Source organism: Mustelus asterias, chromosome 2 (assembly GCF_964213995.1).
Source record: "Mustelus asterias chromosome 2, sMusAst1.hap1.1, whole genome shotgun sequence".
NCBI classification, from domain to species: domain Eukaryota; kingdom Metazoa; phylum Chordata; class Chondrichthyes; order Carcharhiniformes; family Triakidae; genus Mustelus; species Mustelus asterias.
This window is the reverse complement of record NC_135802.1, coordinates 68,772,009-68,789,995: the sequence shown is the minus strand read 5'-3', so window position 1 is coordinate 68,789,995 and position 17,987 is coordinate 68,772,009. Positions and strand designations below refer to the sequence as shown.

Below are 17,987 nucleotides of genomic sequence, written 5' to 3'. Positions count from 1 at the left end.
TGAGGGATGCAAGGATGGGGACTGCAATGCACGGCATTGCAGAGGTGGGGTGGAGCAGGGTTTGAAATGTGTATACTTCAATGCCAGGAGTATTCGCAATAAAGTGGGTGAACTTGCAGCGTGGATCAGTACCTGGGACTTCGATGTTGTGGCTATTTCAGAGACATGGATAGAGCAGGGGCAGGAATGGATGCTGCAGGTCCCGGGGTTCAAATGTTTTAGTCGAAGTAGGGAAGGAGGTAGAAGAGGGGGAGGGGTAGCATTATTGGTCAGAGATTGTATCACAGTGTCAGAGAGGAGGTTTGATGAGGACTTATCTGTTGAGGTAGTATGGGCGGAGATTAGAAATAGGAGAGGAGAGGTCACCCTGTTGGGAGTCTTTTATAGACCTCCTAAAAGTTCTAGAGAGGTTGAGGAAAGGATTGCGGAGTCAATCCTGCTTAGGAGTGAAAGTAATAGGGCAATTGTTATGGGGGATTTTAACTTGACTAATATTGACTGGAATTGTTATAGCTCTAGCTCGTTAGAGGGGTCAGTTTTTGTTCAAAGCGTGCAGGAAGGTTTTTTGACTCAGTATGTAGACAGGCCAACTAGAGGTGAGGCTATATTGGATCTGGTGCTGGGAAATGAGCCAGACCAGGTGCTAGACTTGGAAGTTGGTGTGCATTTTGGTGATAGTGACCACAATTCGGTTACGTTCACCTTAGTGATGGAAAGGGATAGGCATGAACCTCGGGCCAGTGGTTTTAGCTGGGGGAAGGGTAATTATGAGGCTATTAGGAGAGAATTAGGAAACATAGGTTGGACTAGGAGATTACAGGGACTGGGAACGTCCGACATGTGGAGTTTTTTCAAGGAGCAGCTACTGCGAGTCTGTGATAGGTATGTCCCTGTCAGGCAAGGAGGAATTGGTAGGGCTAGGGAACCGTGGTGCACCAAAAAAGTTTCTTTGTTGGTTAAAAAGAAAAAGGAGGCTTATGTTCGGATGAGACGTGAGCACTCGGGTAGTGCACTAGAAAGCTTTAGATTGGCTAAGAGGGAGTTGAAGAGCGAGCTTAGAAGGGCTAAAAGGGGACATGAGAAGACTTTGGCGGATAGGGTTAAAGAGAATCCTAAGGCGTTCTATAGGTATGTCAAGAACAGAAGGTTGGTTAGGGCAAGTTTAGGGCCAGTTATAGATGGCAGAGGGAAGTTATGTGTGGAACCGGAGGAGATTGGTGAAGCATTGAACCAATATTTCTCTTCGGTGTTCACGCAAGGGGGCATGAATATAGCTGAGGAGGACACTGGGTTGCAAGGGAGTAGAATAGACAGTATTACAGTTGATAAGGAGGATGTGCAGGATATTCTGGAGGGTCTGAAAATAGATAAATCCCCTGGTCCGGATGGGATTTATCCAAGGATTCTCTGGGAGGCAAGAGAAGTGATTGCAGAGCCTCTGGCTCTGATCTTCAGGTCGTCGTTGGCCTCTGGTATAGTACCAGAAGATTGGAGGTTAGCGAATGTTGTCCCATTGTTTAAGAAGGGGAACAGAGACTTCCCCGGGAATTATAGACCGGTGAGTCTCACTTCTGTTGTCGGCAAGATGTTGGAAAAAATTATAAGGGATAGGATTTATAGTTATTTGGAGAGTAATGAATTGATAGGTGATAGTCAGCATGGTTTTGTGGCAGGTAGGTCGTGCCTTACTAACCTTATTGAGTTTTTTGAGAAAGTGACCAAGGAGGTGGATGGGGGCAAGGCAGTGGACGTGGTATATATGGATTTTAGTAAGGCGTTTGATAAGGTTCACCATGGTAGGCTTCTGCAGAAAATGCAGATGTATGGGATTGGGGGTGATCTAGGAAATTGGATCAGGAATTGGCTAGCGGATAGGAAACAGAGGGTGGTGGTTGATAGTAAATATTCATCATGGAGTGCGGTTACAAGTGGTGTACCTCAGGGATCTGTTTTGGGGCCACTGCTGTTTGTAATATTTATTAATGATCTGGATGAGGGTATAGTTGGGTGGATTAGCAAATTTGCTGATGACACCAAAGTCGGTGGTGTGGTAGACAGTGAGGAAGGGTGTCGTAGTTTGCAGGAAGACTTAGACAGGTTGCAAAGTTGGGCCGAGAGGTGGCGGATGGAGTTTAATGCGGAGAAGTGTGAGGTAATTCACTTTGGTAGGAATAACAGATGTGTTGAGTATAGGGCTAACGGGAGGACTTTGAATAGTGTGGAGGAGCAGAGGGATCTAGGTGTATGTGTGCATAGATCCCTGAAAGTTGGGAATCAAGTAGATAAGGTTGTTAAGAAGGCATATGGTGTCTTGGCGTTTATTGGTAGGGGGATTGAATTTAGGAGTCGTAGCGTTATGTTGCAACTGTACACAACTCTGGTGCGGCCGCACTTGGAGTACTGTGTGCAGTTCTGGTCCCCACATTACAGGAAGGATGTGGAGGCTTTGGAGAGGGTGCAGAGGAGGTTTACCAGGATGTTGCCTGGTATGGAGGGGAGATCCTATGAGGAGAGGCTGAGGGATTTGGGATTGTTTTCGCTGGAAAGGCGGCGGCTAAGAGGGGATCTTATTGAAACATATAAGATGATTAGAGGTTTAGATAGGGTGGATAGTGATAGCCTTTTTCCTCTGATGGAGAAATCCAGCACGAGGGGGCATGGCTTTAAATTGAGGGGGGGTAGTTATAGAACCGATGTCAGGGGTAGGTTCTTTACCCAGAGGGTGGTGAGGGATTGGAATGCCCTGCCAGCATCAGTAGTAAATGCGCCTAGTTTGGGGGCGTTTAAGAGATCCGTAGATAGGTTCATGGACGAAAAGAAATTGGTTTAGGTTGGAGGGTCACAGTTTTTTTTTTAACTGGTCGGTGCAACATCGTGGGCCGAAGGGCCTGTTCTGCGCTGTAATGTTCTATGTTCTATGTGGGCATCGCTGGCTGGACCAGCATTTATTGTCCACCCCTAAAGGCATTTAAGAGTCAATCACATTGTTGTGGGTCTGGAGTCACATGTAGGCCAGACCAGGTAAGGATGGCAGATTTCCTTTCCTAAAGGACATTGGTGAACCAGATGGGTTTTTACAACAATCGACAATGATTTCATGGTCATCATTAGATGTTTAATTCCAGATTTTTATTGAATTTTGATTTTTATTGAATTCATATTTCACCATCTGCTGTGTTGGGATTCGAACCTGGATCCCCCGAGCATTACCCTGGGTCTTTGGATTGCTAGTCCAGCGACAATACCACTGTGCCACTACCTCCCTTGAAATAATATTTAAGTTGCATTGAATGGGGACCTGTTCATGCATATAAGGAACTAGGCAAACGCTGTGATGATGGATAATCTGTTCCTGGAATGCTAGACTGTCTTCTTACAATAACTTCTACTGTCATTGCATTTTACAGGGCAATGTGCGTAGATCATGACCATTCAGCAAGGAGATATTTGGCAGCGTGCCTCAGATTTCTGAACAATTGAGCTGAGATATCTCGCACCTGGCTAAGACTGGGTGTTAGGGCTTGCCTACTCAAAAGTTTGAACAATGTTTATGCTATTTTGTTTGATTGGGAAGTTTTATTAGCTCATTCTTGCCCTATCATTTTGAAAATACTACACCTCTAGATATGTGTGCTCCAGAAAAGCACAAATCCATGTTGGAAACATTAGAATCGCGAGGAAATGCTTAATTCGTTTGTCAAGAAATGTTTTGTTTATAACATATTTCATTGATAATAGATTTGAACTAGAGTTTGTAGAATATTTGCTTTGTTGGGAGTGGTCATGCAATCTAAGACATTTAAACCATGAAAAGGAGTTTAATCAACATTAGGCGAGTAGCTTCTTAATCCAGTGAGGTTCTGTGCCACCTTCTTTTCACTCTGGGTCAGTCTTTTTTATTTGTTCATGGAATGTGGGTGTCACTGGCTAGGTAGCATTTTTTGACCATCAGGGTCAGGGTGTGCTGCCTTATTGAACTATTGCAGTCCATGTGGTGTAGCCATACCCAAAGGGTTGTTAAGAAGGGAGTTTCAGGATTTTGACTCAGTAACAGTGAAGGAACAGCAATATAGTTCTTGCCAGTTTGGTGTGTGGATTGGAGGGGATCTTGCAGGTGGTGATGTTCCTATGCATCTGCTGTCCCTGTCCTTCTAGGCGGTCGAGGTCATGGGCTTGGAAGATGCTGATGAAGGTGCCTTGGTGAGTTGCTGCAGTGCATCTTGTAGTTGGTGCACACTGCTGCCACTGTGTGTTGGTGGTGGAGGGAGTGAATGTTTATGGTGGTGGTTGGGGTGCCAATCAACCAGGCTGCTTTGTCCTGGATAGTGTCGAGCTTTTTAAGTGTTGTTGGAGCTGCATTCATCCAGACAAGTGGAGAGTATTCTATCATACTCCGGAGCTGTATCTTCTAGATAGTGAGAGGCATTGGGCAGTCAGGAGGTGTCTACCATCTACAAGATAGATCTAATATCATCAAATGTATTATCTCTGGATCAAGCTGTGGCTGATTGAAAACAAGGCACTGAATCTGTTTGACCTGCCCACGTGTAAATGACTAGATTAGCTGGAGTGTTGATCACTGTGATTTTTTTTCTTAATTATGCATGGATTTAAAACTTTGGCAGGTTATCAATTTGATGTGCAATTTCAAATAATGCTTTCAGAGAAACATATTTTCTCTAAGATAATTACACTTCCAAGTGCGCTGCTTTTCTTGAGGTTATTTTTGCAGATAGTTGTGCAGTAAACGTTTTGTTGAAAGCTTTAAATGGGAAAGCTGGGCTAACTGTATATTTATTTCTGTATTTTATATTGAAGCATTCCATTTAGAAGGAACCACAGCCAGAGATCTCCGACCTCGCCCGTGGATAGGAGTCTCTGGTCCCGCTGCAGTGAGCGGAATTTTGGCTGAGCGCCAAATCCTCCGTTCTCGCTCACTGCAGTGGCGAGGCATCTGAGATTGGACAGTCCCGCTGGATACAGTGGATTCATCCAAAAATTTGAACAAGTGTTACCCTGCTCGCCTAGGAGTTAGTACTCAGCTGATGATACTGGATTTCAGTTGCTTCAATGCTTCAGTTGAGGAAGGGAAGAATGGTAATTAGCTTTCAGTCCCACTTTTGATATTAGTCCCTATTGGATTTGAATACTGAAATTTGGGCTCAGGTGCGATGACATCCTGGTCAACTAACCTGTTGTCTTGGTTCACGCATGACGAATGGCCATTTCAGTGAAGTATCACCACCCTTGGTGCTTCATCCCAAGAAAGGCCCAGACCTTAGAGCAGACAAGCTAGTGCAAGAGGTCCATCTCCTGGCTTTGATCGAGTTTTTAATTTGAAATAACAAGGAACGAAAGTTGACAAGTATGTAAAGTCTGACCCATATAAAATACCAGAAGCTGAATAAGAGATCTGAGACAAAGTCTCATGAGCATCTCATGAACTAGGGTAGAAATGGTGCAGTTTCTCAGAATATAGAGTCAAGGTCTAATTGTGTTAAAGTGGGAGTTCTTTGCTTTGACTGAAAGCTTTGGATGTTCCGTCCTATTAAAATCAGATAGCATTTAATGCTGTTCAGTTATGCGAATACTTTCATGTCTAGTTTACTCATTTCAATCAGTTTGCAAACCAGCAGTTGGACACGTAGCACAAAACCTCTATATAATTACGACTCTTAAATAACAAAAGCCAGCTATAATTTAGCAATGCATCTTATGGTGGGGCATTAATTTTCCTGGGAAATTATCTATTCATTTGATATAATTAATTTTCAGTGCTCGCTTAATCCTCACTGAATAACGATCATTGTAATAATGATGTCGACTGTTGCTTTTAATCCTCATCTTGTTGCAAAAGACACTTTCACTTGAGAAACCTTCCACCCACAATTGAATGAGGGTAAACAAGATCTCCCAGCTTGATCTTGTGCGCGCACCTTTAATCTTATCGACAACATTGTGACAAATGATGGAAATAGCTCGCGCATCTTTTTTTATGGCCTTTTGGAGTTAATCAGAAACTATGTTTCACTTGTGTAATTTCTTTTTCCTAGGGAGGAAAAGGCAGAATAGGAGTGGTTATTTCATCGTACATGCACTTCACCAACATTTCCGCAAGGTAACAAACTCAAACTGAACAGTGCTCTTAGTTTTCCACAGTTTGTACAGTCTTTATAATTTCAAAGGCTCGCTTTCTTTCCCATCTGAACCATTGGGATGCAAGTGCAAAGCCTATTGTTTGATTGCAAAACTCATTAAGTTAACACTCCTTTTTTTCACCTCATCTTATTTTCAAGATTTCCTCCCTTTGTCCCTACCTGATGCTGCACAATGGATACCAACTAAAAGAGTTGTGAGGCAAATGATCTATTCTGTATCTAGGTCCATCTGTGCCACTTCAGGACTAGCACATTACAAATGGCTGAATTGCTCTGTTTTTCTGCTACCCATCTGAGCAGCGGTTTCTCCTGACTTTCTCACTGTTTCGTCTCTTCAGTATTCATTTTGCCTTATGTTGTCAGCTGCTGATTATTCAGCTATCACTCTCTGAACCTTTTATTGTTACAGTGCTGATCAAGCTCTCGACAGGTTTGCTATGAAGAAGTTCTATGATGATAAAGTTTCTGCCTTAATGCAGCCATCACAAAAGCGGTAAGTGTGTGCACTTGTTTCATTTGATCCTTGTTGAGTTTTTATTTACTATTAATAGTTATCCTGTTGTCAGAGCTTTCAACCGTTACTTTAGTGTTTTCTAGAAAATTGTTTAAGTGGAGGTGAAGAACAAAATTTGCGTCCCCTTGGCCTGGAGTAGAATTTAAGGCTGTAGAAAGTCAAGCAGCCAGGATCAGAAAGTCAAGCAGCCACCATCTTAATCATAAAGAGAGAAGAATTCAAAGTCGATACAGTTATTCTATAAAGAGTTGACATTGAATTTTGTTAAAATACATTAACATTTTTGTTTTCCCTTGTTCCCCATTAAGTGGGTTTTCAATATATAGCAGTTGTGCACACATCTGGAGAGTGACGAGAGCTGAAATGAACTCCGGAGGACTGTTCCTGTTCTCTTCCTGCTTGTTTTAATACTCACTGAAGGAAATGAATGTTAAAAATGTTAGAGCTGTCACAACGACTTGGAGGCATGACTTTGAGCCATGCACCTTCTACTCAGTAGGATTCTATGATTCTATGCACACCATCCCAAGTTTGATCTGCAGTCCATTACGTAGAGTGCTTAGAATCTATAGTGCTAAAGCAGGCTAATTGAAATTAACACATTCATCTAACAGAACACTTTTTAAATGAAACTTATAAATAGAAAAAACAAATAACTGAAATACAGTCAAATTGAAATAGTGATGTAGCATCAACACTGCTGATATGCGTGCGATAGTTACAGAGGTTCTTTATTTAACAAAAAGCAGTTAAACAAACTTGCTAAATGCAATGGTTAAAAAGCAAATCCCAGAAAACCTTACCTTGTTTTGTTTGAAAGTATTTTCTGTCCCCTGCTTTTCAAATGTTTTTATCATCTATCGAAACATTGATGCTGAGGTACCGTTCCATAGGCATTATCAGCCTTTCGCAGTTCACCTGAATGATTCTAGGCCGAACTTAACAAGTTAATGTTGGAAGCGTGTTCAACCATGGTTGATGGGGAGAACGTAACATCACAATTGAATTTGATTCTGGATATTCTACCAGAGCGTGCTGTCCAGCAGTCTGGGGATAGTCTTGTATTTCCCTGCACATGCTAAAATAATGAGGGCAGTTGTAACACTCGTGTTGTTACCACACCCGAGACCAATCTCCTCGGTATGGATAGAGAATCGAATCTGGAACCTGCTGTTGAGCAATGAGATTTCAGTTTGCATTTTATATATTTAAAATATCAGTTGTGTTTGAATCCGTGTTTCAATTTGATGAGTATAAATAAGAAGCTGGAAAAAAGCAAATTATTGCAGATGCTGGAATCTGAAACCAAAAGAGAAAATGCTGGAAAATCTCAGCAGATCTGGAAATATCTGTAAGGAGAGAAAAGAGCTGACGTTTCGAGTCCAGCTGACCCTTTGAATATCAGGTTGTTACCTCTATTTTAAGTTTAGCATGTCCAGCCAATCACTGCTGTGGAGGCCATTTTTAAATGCATCTTTGTGTTGAATCAAATGAATAAATAAGCTGTCAGTAAATGAGCTATTTAAGGAAGCATGTTTACCTTGATAAAGGGCTCCTTTGCATCTTTGAAGTTGATTGTTTTGAATGGATAGCTATCCCACTGGGTCATTTCAGTCCCACCTGGAATTTGGAAGTGAAACTTCTTAAGCATTCCCATGCTTAGAACTGGGAAGTATATTGCTTTGCTATGGCACTAAATTAAATGCTGCCAGGATTTCTTAAGTGACCTCTTAAATTACAGCACAGTTGCTATCACGAGCATGCCAATTTTGGCAGAAGTAAATCTAGGTTTGTGACATTGAAATAGTTGGAATATTGTGCATGTATTGGGAGTTGTTGAATCCACCCCTTAATATAGCTCGACAGGTTCTATAATTTAAATTTCATTTAAAGAACTCACTTTGTTCTGTAATATAAATGTGAAGGTAATATTTTGGCTATTAATAAGAAAGTCCTATTCAGTATAACTATTCAAAGTACAGATATTTTTGTTTTATTTGTTGATGGGATGTGGGCGTCACTGGCTTGGCCAACATTTAGTGCCCATTCCTAATTGCCCTTGAACTGAGTGGCTTTCTAGGCTGTTTCAGAGGGTAATTGAGGGTCAACCACATTGCTGCGGCTCTGGAGTCACATGCAGGCCAGACCGGGTAAGGACGGCAGATTTCCTTCCCTAAAGGAACCAGATGGGTTTTGCTGACAATTGACAATGGTTTCATGGTCATCAATAGATTCTTAATTCCAGATTTTTTTATTGAAGTCAAATTCCACGAGCTGTCATGATGGGATTTGAACCCGGGTCCCCAGAACACTAGCTGAGTTTCTGGATTAATTGTCCATCAATAATACACACGGGAGAGGTGATGGCCTCCCCTTTGTGATAATTAAGATGCTGGGGAATGGATAGTTAACATTTCAGACACCTAGAGCCAGTTTCAAGCAAGCCTGGATTGGTTTCAGTAAAGTTGTTTTCTGCAGTGCACCCAAACCTCAAGAAAGCAGAATCAAGAACTGCTTTTTAAAAATTTTTCCCACAATTGCCATTTGTCAGCTTCTCTAAGTGAGGAAGCTAATTTATTGTCTCATAGGGCAGCTTCGTGATGTGCTGTTTACCTACTCAAGACTGTGTTGAAACTATCAAACTCATTCACACAAAAGCAATGTAGCTGGGAGACTCCAGGAATGTAATCAGAATTTGAAACTAGATTGAAGGGCCTTTGCACCAACCAGTACCTCTGCATATTTTAAAGTAATGTTAATGTTGACTCTGGCTGAAATTGTGCTCTGAAAGTTTACAGACAGCTTTTATAATGTAAGGATAACTGTTTAGCATTATTCTGGGGAAAATGGCATCACCCTTTAATTGGATATTATAAGTTACCTTTGCTAACTAACTAGTACATGAAAAGTCTACGCTCAGTCCAGCAAGGACTTCAAAGGATAACTTGTTTTGGCAGTACATCAGAGAACAGTAGTCTTAGCAGTGTGCCCTCGCTTATGAGGAAAATTTGACTCTTTGAAGATTATCATGACATTTCTATACCAGCATAAATCTAGAATATTGTTTATTTTGTTCTATATGCAGATATATTATGATTATACATCTAAATTTCTACTGTGTAATAGACATAATATTTTACAATGAAGTTTTTTTTAATACCTTTTAAGATTGTATGTAGAAAAAACATTTCCGACCCAGACTTCTGATTGGAGCAGATGTCTGGTTTGGCAGGACCTCTGTCTCGCTAACGTTTCCCACTGACTTCCACCAGCTTTCCAAACCTGGGCTATTCATATGTTGAAGGTGGGCACCCTGGCTTGTGTTGGGGCATTACACCAAACTAGTCTTCAGAGGCCTGATTCAGTGGATGCTGTTCTTGCATGTGGAGTGTGACGGTACAGGTGGATCACTAAAAGATGCAAAACTCCCCATTAGGCCCTGATGCCCTACATGTCAGGGCCATTGTAGGTGATGCTTGCATCTTCACACACACTGTGTGTGTTGGAAACACTTGCCGAAATATTGAGCAAAGGGGGAAGAAAACCTCCCCTCACCATGGAGAGGATACTTTCCTGAATTTAATACATATCTGCCTGCGCACAACACTTTATGCTACTGGGCCCACCTTCTTGAGGTGTTTGCCAAGTACGTTTCTGGCCTCATTTATTCTTGATCTACCAGGTAACTAACATGATGGGCCTGGAAAACGTAAGCTGGTTTTTAGCGTGAACGCAAACCCATCACCATGTTTGAATTTCAAAAATAAGTTGCTGAGAAATTCATGTTAATTTGGGTTTATTTTAACTAGATACTGAGTAAACGGGGATCCTCTGACCTCGCCGCGCTATTAGTAGATTGCACTGGTCCTGGAGAACAGCGCGTGGGCCTATAAATTGGTTTCACGCCTGGCACCAAACAGTTTGCAAGCCTCCTGGTCCATTACTAATGGCACGAACTGGATTGCACCCAAAAGGGCGCAAGTCTGATTAGCATATTTAAAGTAGTATTTAAATATGCACAGCCCATTCAAATTCCAGCGTATGGAATTCACTGGCTTCACCAGTGGTGACCTGGCATGATGGTCATGAGGGGGGTGGGGCTTGGAGGCCTCTGAAGCCCCAGGTGGTCAGGGAACACGGCTGGGCAGTGCCCACCTGACACACTGGCAGGGCCTGAGAGTGGCCACTAGACAGCCAGGTGGTAGGCTGGGCCTTGAGCACCGCCAGTGTTCCGGGGCAGTGTCGAGGGGGTAGGGCTGAGTTGGGGCCATGATGGGGGTGTTCTGGGGGGTGTGGGTCATGTAGGGGTGGATTGTGATGGGGAGACATGTTGGGGGTTCTGAAGGGGGGCCCACTGAAGGGTCCCACTGCAGGCGATCCATGTCAGGAAGGGACTGCTGGAACATGTCACCGCCAATGGGGGGGCGGGGGGGGGGGGGTGGTGTCCCGATGTCCATGGGCTTGTGGAGGGGTTCTCCCAATGCACACTTGAGATCAGAGCGTCCTTGCAAAACAGCACCCAAGCAATCGGAAGCCGGACTCACCAGAACGTTTAGGCCCCATTCCCCACCCCGCAGAACCGGCACGAAACTCTCAACTCTCCAAAAAAGTGACTTGAGTGTGGGAGGATTGCAATGCAGAGCATTGCAGAGACCGGCACACATCACTCCATCATTCACATTGTTATGACACTTTTATTTGGGGGAGTCATTGCCTATGGGGACTGATTTCACTACTTAAGCCTGGAAAAAATAGACATTGATGCAATGTTTTTCTTCCGTACGGATGCTTCAAGAATAGGCAACATTTTAGCGAAGCTGCTGTTGCACACCCAAAAATGCCATGTCCGATATTAGACTGACTTCAGACTTACCTGAAGCTGTATTGGAAGGATCTGAGCCTCAGTGTCAGATCCCATCAACGACCAAGCCTGGAAGGTCGATCATCATTTTGGAATATTCTGAACCTGCCTGACCCAGGCATCAAACTACAAGGACTGTTTCCCTGAAGTCAACGTTAAACCATATTCATGTTTTCAGTTTCCAGTAAATGGAAATTCCCCAAATTGTAATCATTACTTGCTGGCTAATAATGCAAGTTTATATTTATACCTTTGTCTTTTTATAGCCATCTGTAACTTTGTTGCTACTGCACCTCAAAGCAAAACAGTCATCTGTGAAATTGAAATACTAAAACAGATCACAAAACTATAAAAGATCAATGGACCACCTGGGGAGACTTGGCATTCTGGGACCAGTCTCAACAATTCCCATTTAGTTTATCACCGTTCCTTGTGTGAAGGGTCACAGTTAGGTCATTGGGGCATAAATCCTAAATTGGGTCATCCGTACCCATTCTGGCAATACTAGAGCTTTTGTGCATTAATGACCTTATTGAATGGTGGGGTGTGCTCGAGGGGCTGAATGGCCTGCTCCTGCTCATGATCCTAATTCATACAAGGGTATTTAATATATTTTGGCTGGAACCCAAGCAACAAATCAATGGTTTTAAGTAAACTTCACAGCTTAAAGAGAAAACAGAAGGATGTGTTGAGAACATGTTAAGTCTTAAGGACTACACTACAGTGTAACATAGCCTGTTACCACTTGAAAGGCTTTGACTCTCAAAATTGCCAATCAACCCAGGTTTGTGAAATCGGCTTTTGAAGGAAATGGATGTCTTGAGCGAGCACATGTCACAGATTTGACCCCTTACCGGCATCTGAAACGATCAATTATAGCCAGCACACGTTAGAACTAAATTTTGAAGAACGACAGAAAAATTCTAGTATGATCGTATTGAAATGAACTATTTTTTTATATTTGGTGTTCTGTTTTAATGCAGTAAATAAAGATCCTGATGCACATCGGTTTGTTTCAATGTGTGTACTTTTAGATTGGACAAATGTATCAAAAGGAGAATGTAAAAAGACCATCAAACTTATGAACTTGGCCCCATCCAGACAGTGATGCTAATGCAGGCACTGTTTACCCAACTTCTCACCTCCCATCTGGGAACGGCAGAGGAACAAAATGGATTGTAGCTAATGCAGGATAAATGCCAAATTTGCTTTTTTCACTCCTTAAGCCAAACAAACACATTTCAAGAGAAATGTTTGCTCATGATTCATTCCAATTATCTATCCTTTATAACTGGAAAGGGACCTGTTCTCTCAAGAATTCATTCAGTTTCCTTGCATAAGGAACTGTAGTCGCTGCTTACCCAGTACATCTCTCAGCTCTTAATTAAATGACATTCTAAGTACACACATTTTTGTTACTTGAAAGATTAAAGAAAATAATAAGCGCAGCAGGTCAGACTAACTTTACAATGTGTTCTTCCCCTTAGGTATGTCCATTTTTTAAACGGCCTGCTGTCCGGTTCAGTGAAAATGAACACCACTCCCTTATTTCTGCACTTTGTCATTTTGCATGGCATTCCCAGCTTTGATACTGGAGGAGGTAATACTTTGAAATAGGTGAACATTGATATTCACTAACATAACTGTTAAAGGGCAAGTTAAACCTCATTTGCTCTTTTCTCAGTCTCCGAATTGCCTCATTGGCACGATCGCATTATACTGTAGCTCGTGCTGCCGTGACTTATTGATTCTTCAGCTGGTATAGCCAGGATCAGTTAGACAGAACCAGTTGATTTCTCTTCAGAAAACTGTGTGCGACAAACTGAACTTAAAAAGATCAGACTACTATTTGAAGTGTGATAAAAATGCAAAATCGTTTTTTGAGGTTTAAGCGCCAAATATTTTTCTCATGATTAATACTGGCAAAATTGGTAAATGTTCTTCAACTAAATTGAAAAGCTGAAAATACCATGAATGATACTAATGCTTTGTTAGAAGAAAGAAAAAGTTAGTTCAATTATTGGGATCCCTGGTGAGAAGGAGGCAAGGCTGACAGCAATGGCTCTCTGAGTTGGTTGTTCCGTATTCTCATGTCCAGTGTAGGTTTCAAAGCTGGTACACTGGGCCCTGGCATTGAAAAATTAATTTGGTGTTTCTGACGTGTGAAAGGACAGCCAAGGCCAGTGCCAACTTTGCTGTCCCCATGTGGTGTAGCTGCTCTACTCCTTATCTCATCCCGGCTGGGCCAGTTATCGAGAGCCCTGGTGCTCATGATTGTGACCTACGTGCCAGGGTTGTGGCTTGTGCAAATTTGGAGCTTCTGTCTAGATCACATCATAGAGGTTTACAGCATGGAAACAGGCCCTTCGCCCAACTTGTCCATGCCGCCCCTTTTTTTAACCCCGAAGCTAGTCCCAATTGCTCGCTTTTGGCCCATATCCCTCGATACCTATCTTACCCATGTAACCATCTAAACGCTTTTTAAAAGACAAAATTGTACCCGCCTCTACTACTACCTCTGGCAGCTTATTCCAGACACTCACCACCCTCTGTGTGAAAAAATTGCCCTTCTGGACCCTTTTGCATCTCTCCCCTCTCACCTTAAACCTATGCCCTCTAGTTTTAGACTCCCCTACCTTTGGGAAAAGATATTGACTATCTAGCTGATCTATGCCCCTCATTATTTTATAGACCTCTATAAGATCACCGCTAAGCCTCCTACGCTCCAGAGAAAAAAGTCCCAGTCTATCCAGCCTCTCCTTATAACTCAAACGTTTTCTATGAATTGAAACAAAAATAGTCTTCACTGGAATGAGAAAAAAAATTACCTTACAATTTATTTGTTTTTCATTGCTGACTGAGGCCAATGAATTATTTTGCAAAAATAAATCCTTTTTAGGGTACAGTGCATCCGGTTATTCATTCCTTTTGCATTTCTTTGCAAAATTAATTTGATGGACAGTGTATAATATAGAGTAATATAGTTAAAGGCAATATATACTTATGATGTGGAGATGCCGGCGTTGGACTGGGGTAAACACAGTAAGAAGTTTAACAACACCAGGTTAAAGTCCAACAGGTTTATTTGGTAGCAAAAGCCACACGTGTGGCTTTTGCTACCAAATAAACCTGTTGGACTTTAACCTGGTGTTGTTAAACTTCTTACAATATATACTTATCCATACCTTTAACATTTCACTTGATGCAGGTAACCAACATCAAAAGTTCTAAACACAAGAAATTATCACTTTTTATTTTACAGTTTGTCGCCCTTTTCTAAAGATTTACCAAGCAATGCAACCAGTCTACACGTCAGGAATCTAGTAAGTTTTACAATTGTAAATATTATTACTTTTCTTACTTTAGTATTGTCACCCTTGTGTAAAGGTCACTGACATAGAATGCCTGCTGTGCAGAAGGAGGCCATTCGGCCCATCATGCCTGCACCAACTCTTACACAAGCTCTCTCCCCTCCATGACGTGATTCTATAACATCTTTCATTTTCCTTTTTTTTTCAGTAATGTTGGGCCAGAAAATCAAAGCAGAATTTGCATTTCGATTGAGCCAGCCCAGCTGCTCAAAGGTGATATAATGGTGAGTTCCACTGTGAGTGCCACACACCAAATTGTGAGCAAAATTCTAACTCATGGAATAAAAGGGAAGGTAGGCACTTGGATAAGAAATTAGCTGAGTGACAGGAAACAGAGAGTAGTGATAACTGGTTGTGTTACAGATTGGAGGAAGGTTTGTTGTGGATTCCCCAGGGGTCAGTGTTGGGACCCTTGCTCTTCCTGATATATATTAATGACCTAGACTGTAGTGTGCGGGGCATGATTTCAAAATTTACAAATGATATGAAGATTGGAAGCATTGCCAACTGTGATGAGGATAGTCTTGAACTTGAAAAGGACATAGACAGATGTGGCAGATGAAATTCAATGCAGAAAAATGTGAGGTGATTCATTTTGATAGGAAGAATTTGGAGGGACAGTCTAAAATAAAGGGAGAACTTCTAAAGGATGTGCAGGGGCCAAGAGATCTTGGTGTATATGTACAGCAGTCATTGAAGTTGGCTGGGCATGTTGAGAGATCAATTACTGAACAATTTAGCATCTTGGGTTTTATTAATAGGGTCATTGAGTACAAGGGTAAGGAAGTCATGTTGAATTTATATGATACACTAATCAGGCCTCATCTGGAGTACTGTGTCTAGTTCTGAGCATCATACTTGAGGAAGGATGTGAAAGCATTGGTGAGAGTACAGGGGAGATTCACAAGAATGATTCCAGGGATAAACAGTTGTAGCTGTAAGGATAGATTGGAGGGACTGGGGTGTTTTCCTTGGAGAAAGCAAGTCTGAGAAGAGATTCAATACAGGCATTCGAAATCCTGAAGGGTATGGACAGGATAAAGAGGGACAAACTGTTCTCCTTCAAGAGTACATGAAGAACTAAAGGGCACAGATTCAGAATAATAGGAAAAAGAGTAGAAGTGATGTGTGAGGGGGAAATAAAGTACCCAGGAGGTGGTTGGAGCCTGAAACAAACTTCCCAAGTAGGTGGTGGAGGCAAGTTCAAACAAGATATTCAAAAAGAAATCGGATTGCTGTATGAAAAACAAAATGCACAATTAAAAGGAGAAGGTTGGGGAGTTCGACTTGGTAGGATGTTCTTTCAGAGAGCCAGTATGGACTTGATGGCCGAATTACCTCCTTCTGCATTGCAAAGATTCTGTGAGCTAACAGCATTAAGAATAGTGGCAATAATGTGAAAGCAAACCTTCCTGCATTTTGGAAAGAACTGAATGAAAGCATGTTGCAATTTTTCAGACCGCATGCACAATAGCGGCACTTAATTTATATCTTTAAGTTTAAATTCTTCATCTTTACTTTGGTGTGGAGATGCCAGCGTTGGACTGGGGTAGGCCCAGTAAGAAGTCTCACAACATCAGGTTAAAGTCCAAAGTTTATTTAGTAGCATGAGCTTTCGGACCACTGCCTCAGATAATGGGGCAGGGCTCCGAAAGCTAGTGCTACCAAATAAACCTGTTCTTTAACCTGGTGTTGTGAGACTTCTTACTGTATTTACTTTGGGAGGATGCAAGTTTCTTCATATTCTTGGTTTCTACCTTGTTCCATTAAAGAAACTGGCAGACTTGCTTCTGACATTGTAACACTGACCACTCTCCCTTCAATTCTTTCCCTTCCCCACAGAGAGTTACTTGATCCTCCAGCTCGTGACTCAAAAATATGACTGAGATAATCAAGTCGTTGTGCTTTTGTCTGCCCAATGCCTGAATAATTTGTAATGAGACAAGGATTAAACATTAAGCCTTAGTTGATTGTACTTTAACTTACTTTCCCACTCCTACCACACCAGTTTTGCCATAATGCAACACCCTCCCCATTCTCAACAAACCCCCGTCAATGCTTCCGAGCACCATTACCTCCCTGTGCCCTGAAATGTCACAGATTTGTTTCCAGTGTTCCCGAACCCTCATATCTCTGAATCCTCTCTCAGTCCATGATTCCAACTTGAAAAACTCACAAGGCTATCCTCCCAACAGCATCATCCAATATAACCACCCTTGTCCTTCTGATACTGCTCCTTTTTACCTGAAATATGGAATATCTTCTCTACCATATTCATTTGGACCTTGTGCTTAAAAATGTAACAAAATTAACATTATTATTAAACTCAAAAGAGTAATCAAGGCCAGTTGATTTGCTCAATCACTGTGAATCAATGACCCTGATAGTACATTATATACTGGATAAAATAATATATTGCATGACTCACCACCTTAAAAGAAATATCACAGTCACAATAAGACATGTATGCACATGATTTGCTGGACTTTTGTTCACATCTGCTATACAGCAGCCAAGAGTAACACCATCCCAACAGCACAGGGGAGCTAACTTAACTCATCAACCACAGGATTGTCTAATCACTGTCTGCTGTGGTGACTTCACTAAACGTGATTAGGTGGAGACAGGGTCAACTAAGGATTTCAGATGGGGATTGGATTATTAACTGAGAAAGGAAATTTTGCAGGGCTATGGGGGGAATATCAGGAGTATGATAATAAATGAATTGCTCTTTCAAAGGGCTAGCACAGACATGATAGGCCAAATGGCTGCCTCCTGTGTGGAAACTGTGTGGGGAAAGTTTATTACGCAGAGAGTGGTGGGTGCCTGGAATGGGCTGCCAGAGGAACTGGTGGAAGCAGGCATGTTAACAACATTTAAGAGGCAACTGGATGGGTACAGGGAAGGAATAGAGCGATACAGACCAGGTAAGGGCAGAAGATTTTGTTTAGTTAGTGCATCATGATCAGCACAGACTTGGAGGGCTGAAGGGCCTCTTCCTGTGCTGTACTTTTCTTTGTTCTTTGTAAACTATTTCTTTATTTGATGATCGCTTGGAACAGTTCTCTCTATATCATGAAAAG

The 17,987-nt window shown here is 42.0% G+C and overlaps 1 protein-coding gene across 7 annotated transcripts in view; it reads left to right on the top strand.

Moving 5' to 3' along the window:
- The window catches only part of tns3 (tensin 3), a 435,511-nt gene that overhangs the window by 301,752 nt on the left and 115,772 nt on the right, over positions 1–17,987 (top strand). For all 7 annotated transcript variants that reach the window (XM_078236646.1, XM_078236654.1, XM_078236664.1 and 4 more), the window contains 5 exons: positions 6,054–6,118; positions 6,568–6,651; positions 13,021–13,133; positions 14,796–14,856; positions 15,053–15,128. In XM_078236646.1, the coding sequence (XP_078092772.1) occupies positions 6,054–6,118; positions 6,568–6,651; positions 13,021–13,133; positions 14,796–14,856; positions 15,053–15,128 (399 nt within the window). The remainder of the gene's footprint in view (positions 1–6,053; positions 6,119–6,567; positions 6,652–13,020; positions 13,134–14,795; positions 14,857–15,052; positions 15,129–17,987) is intronic.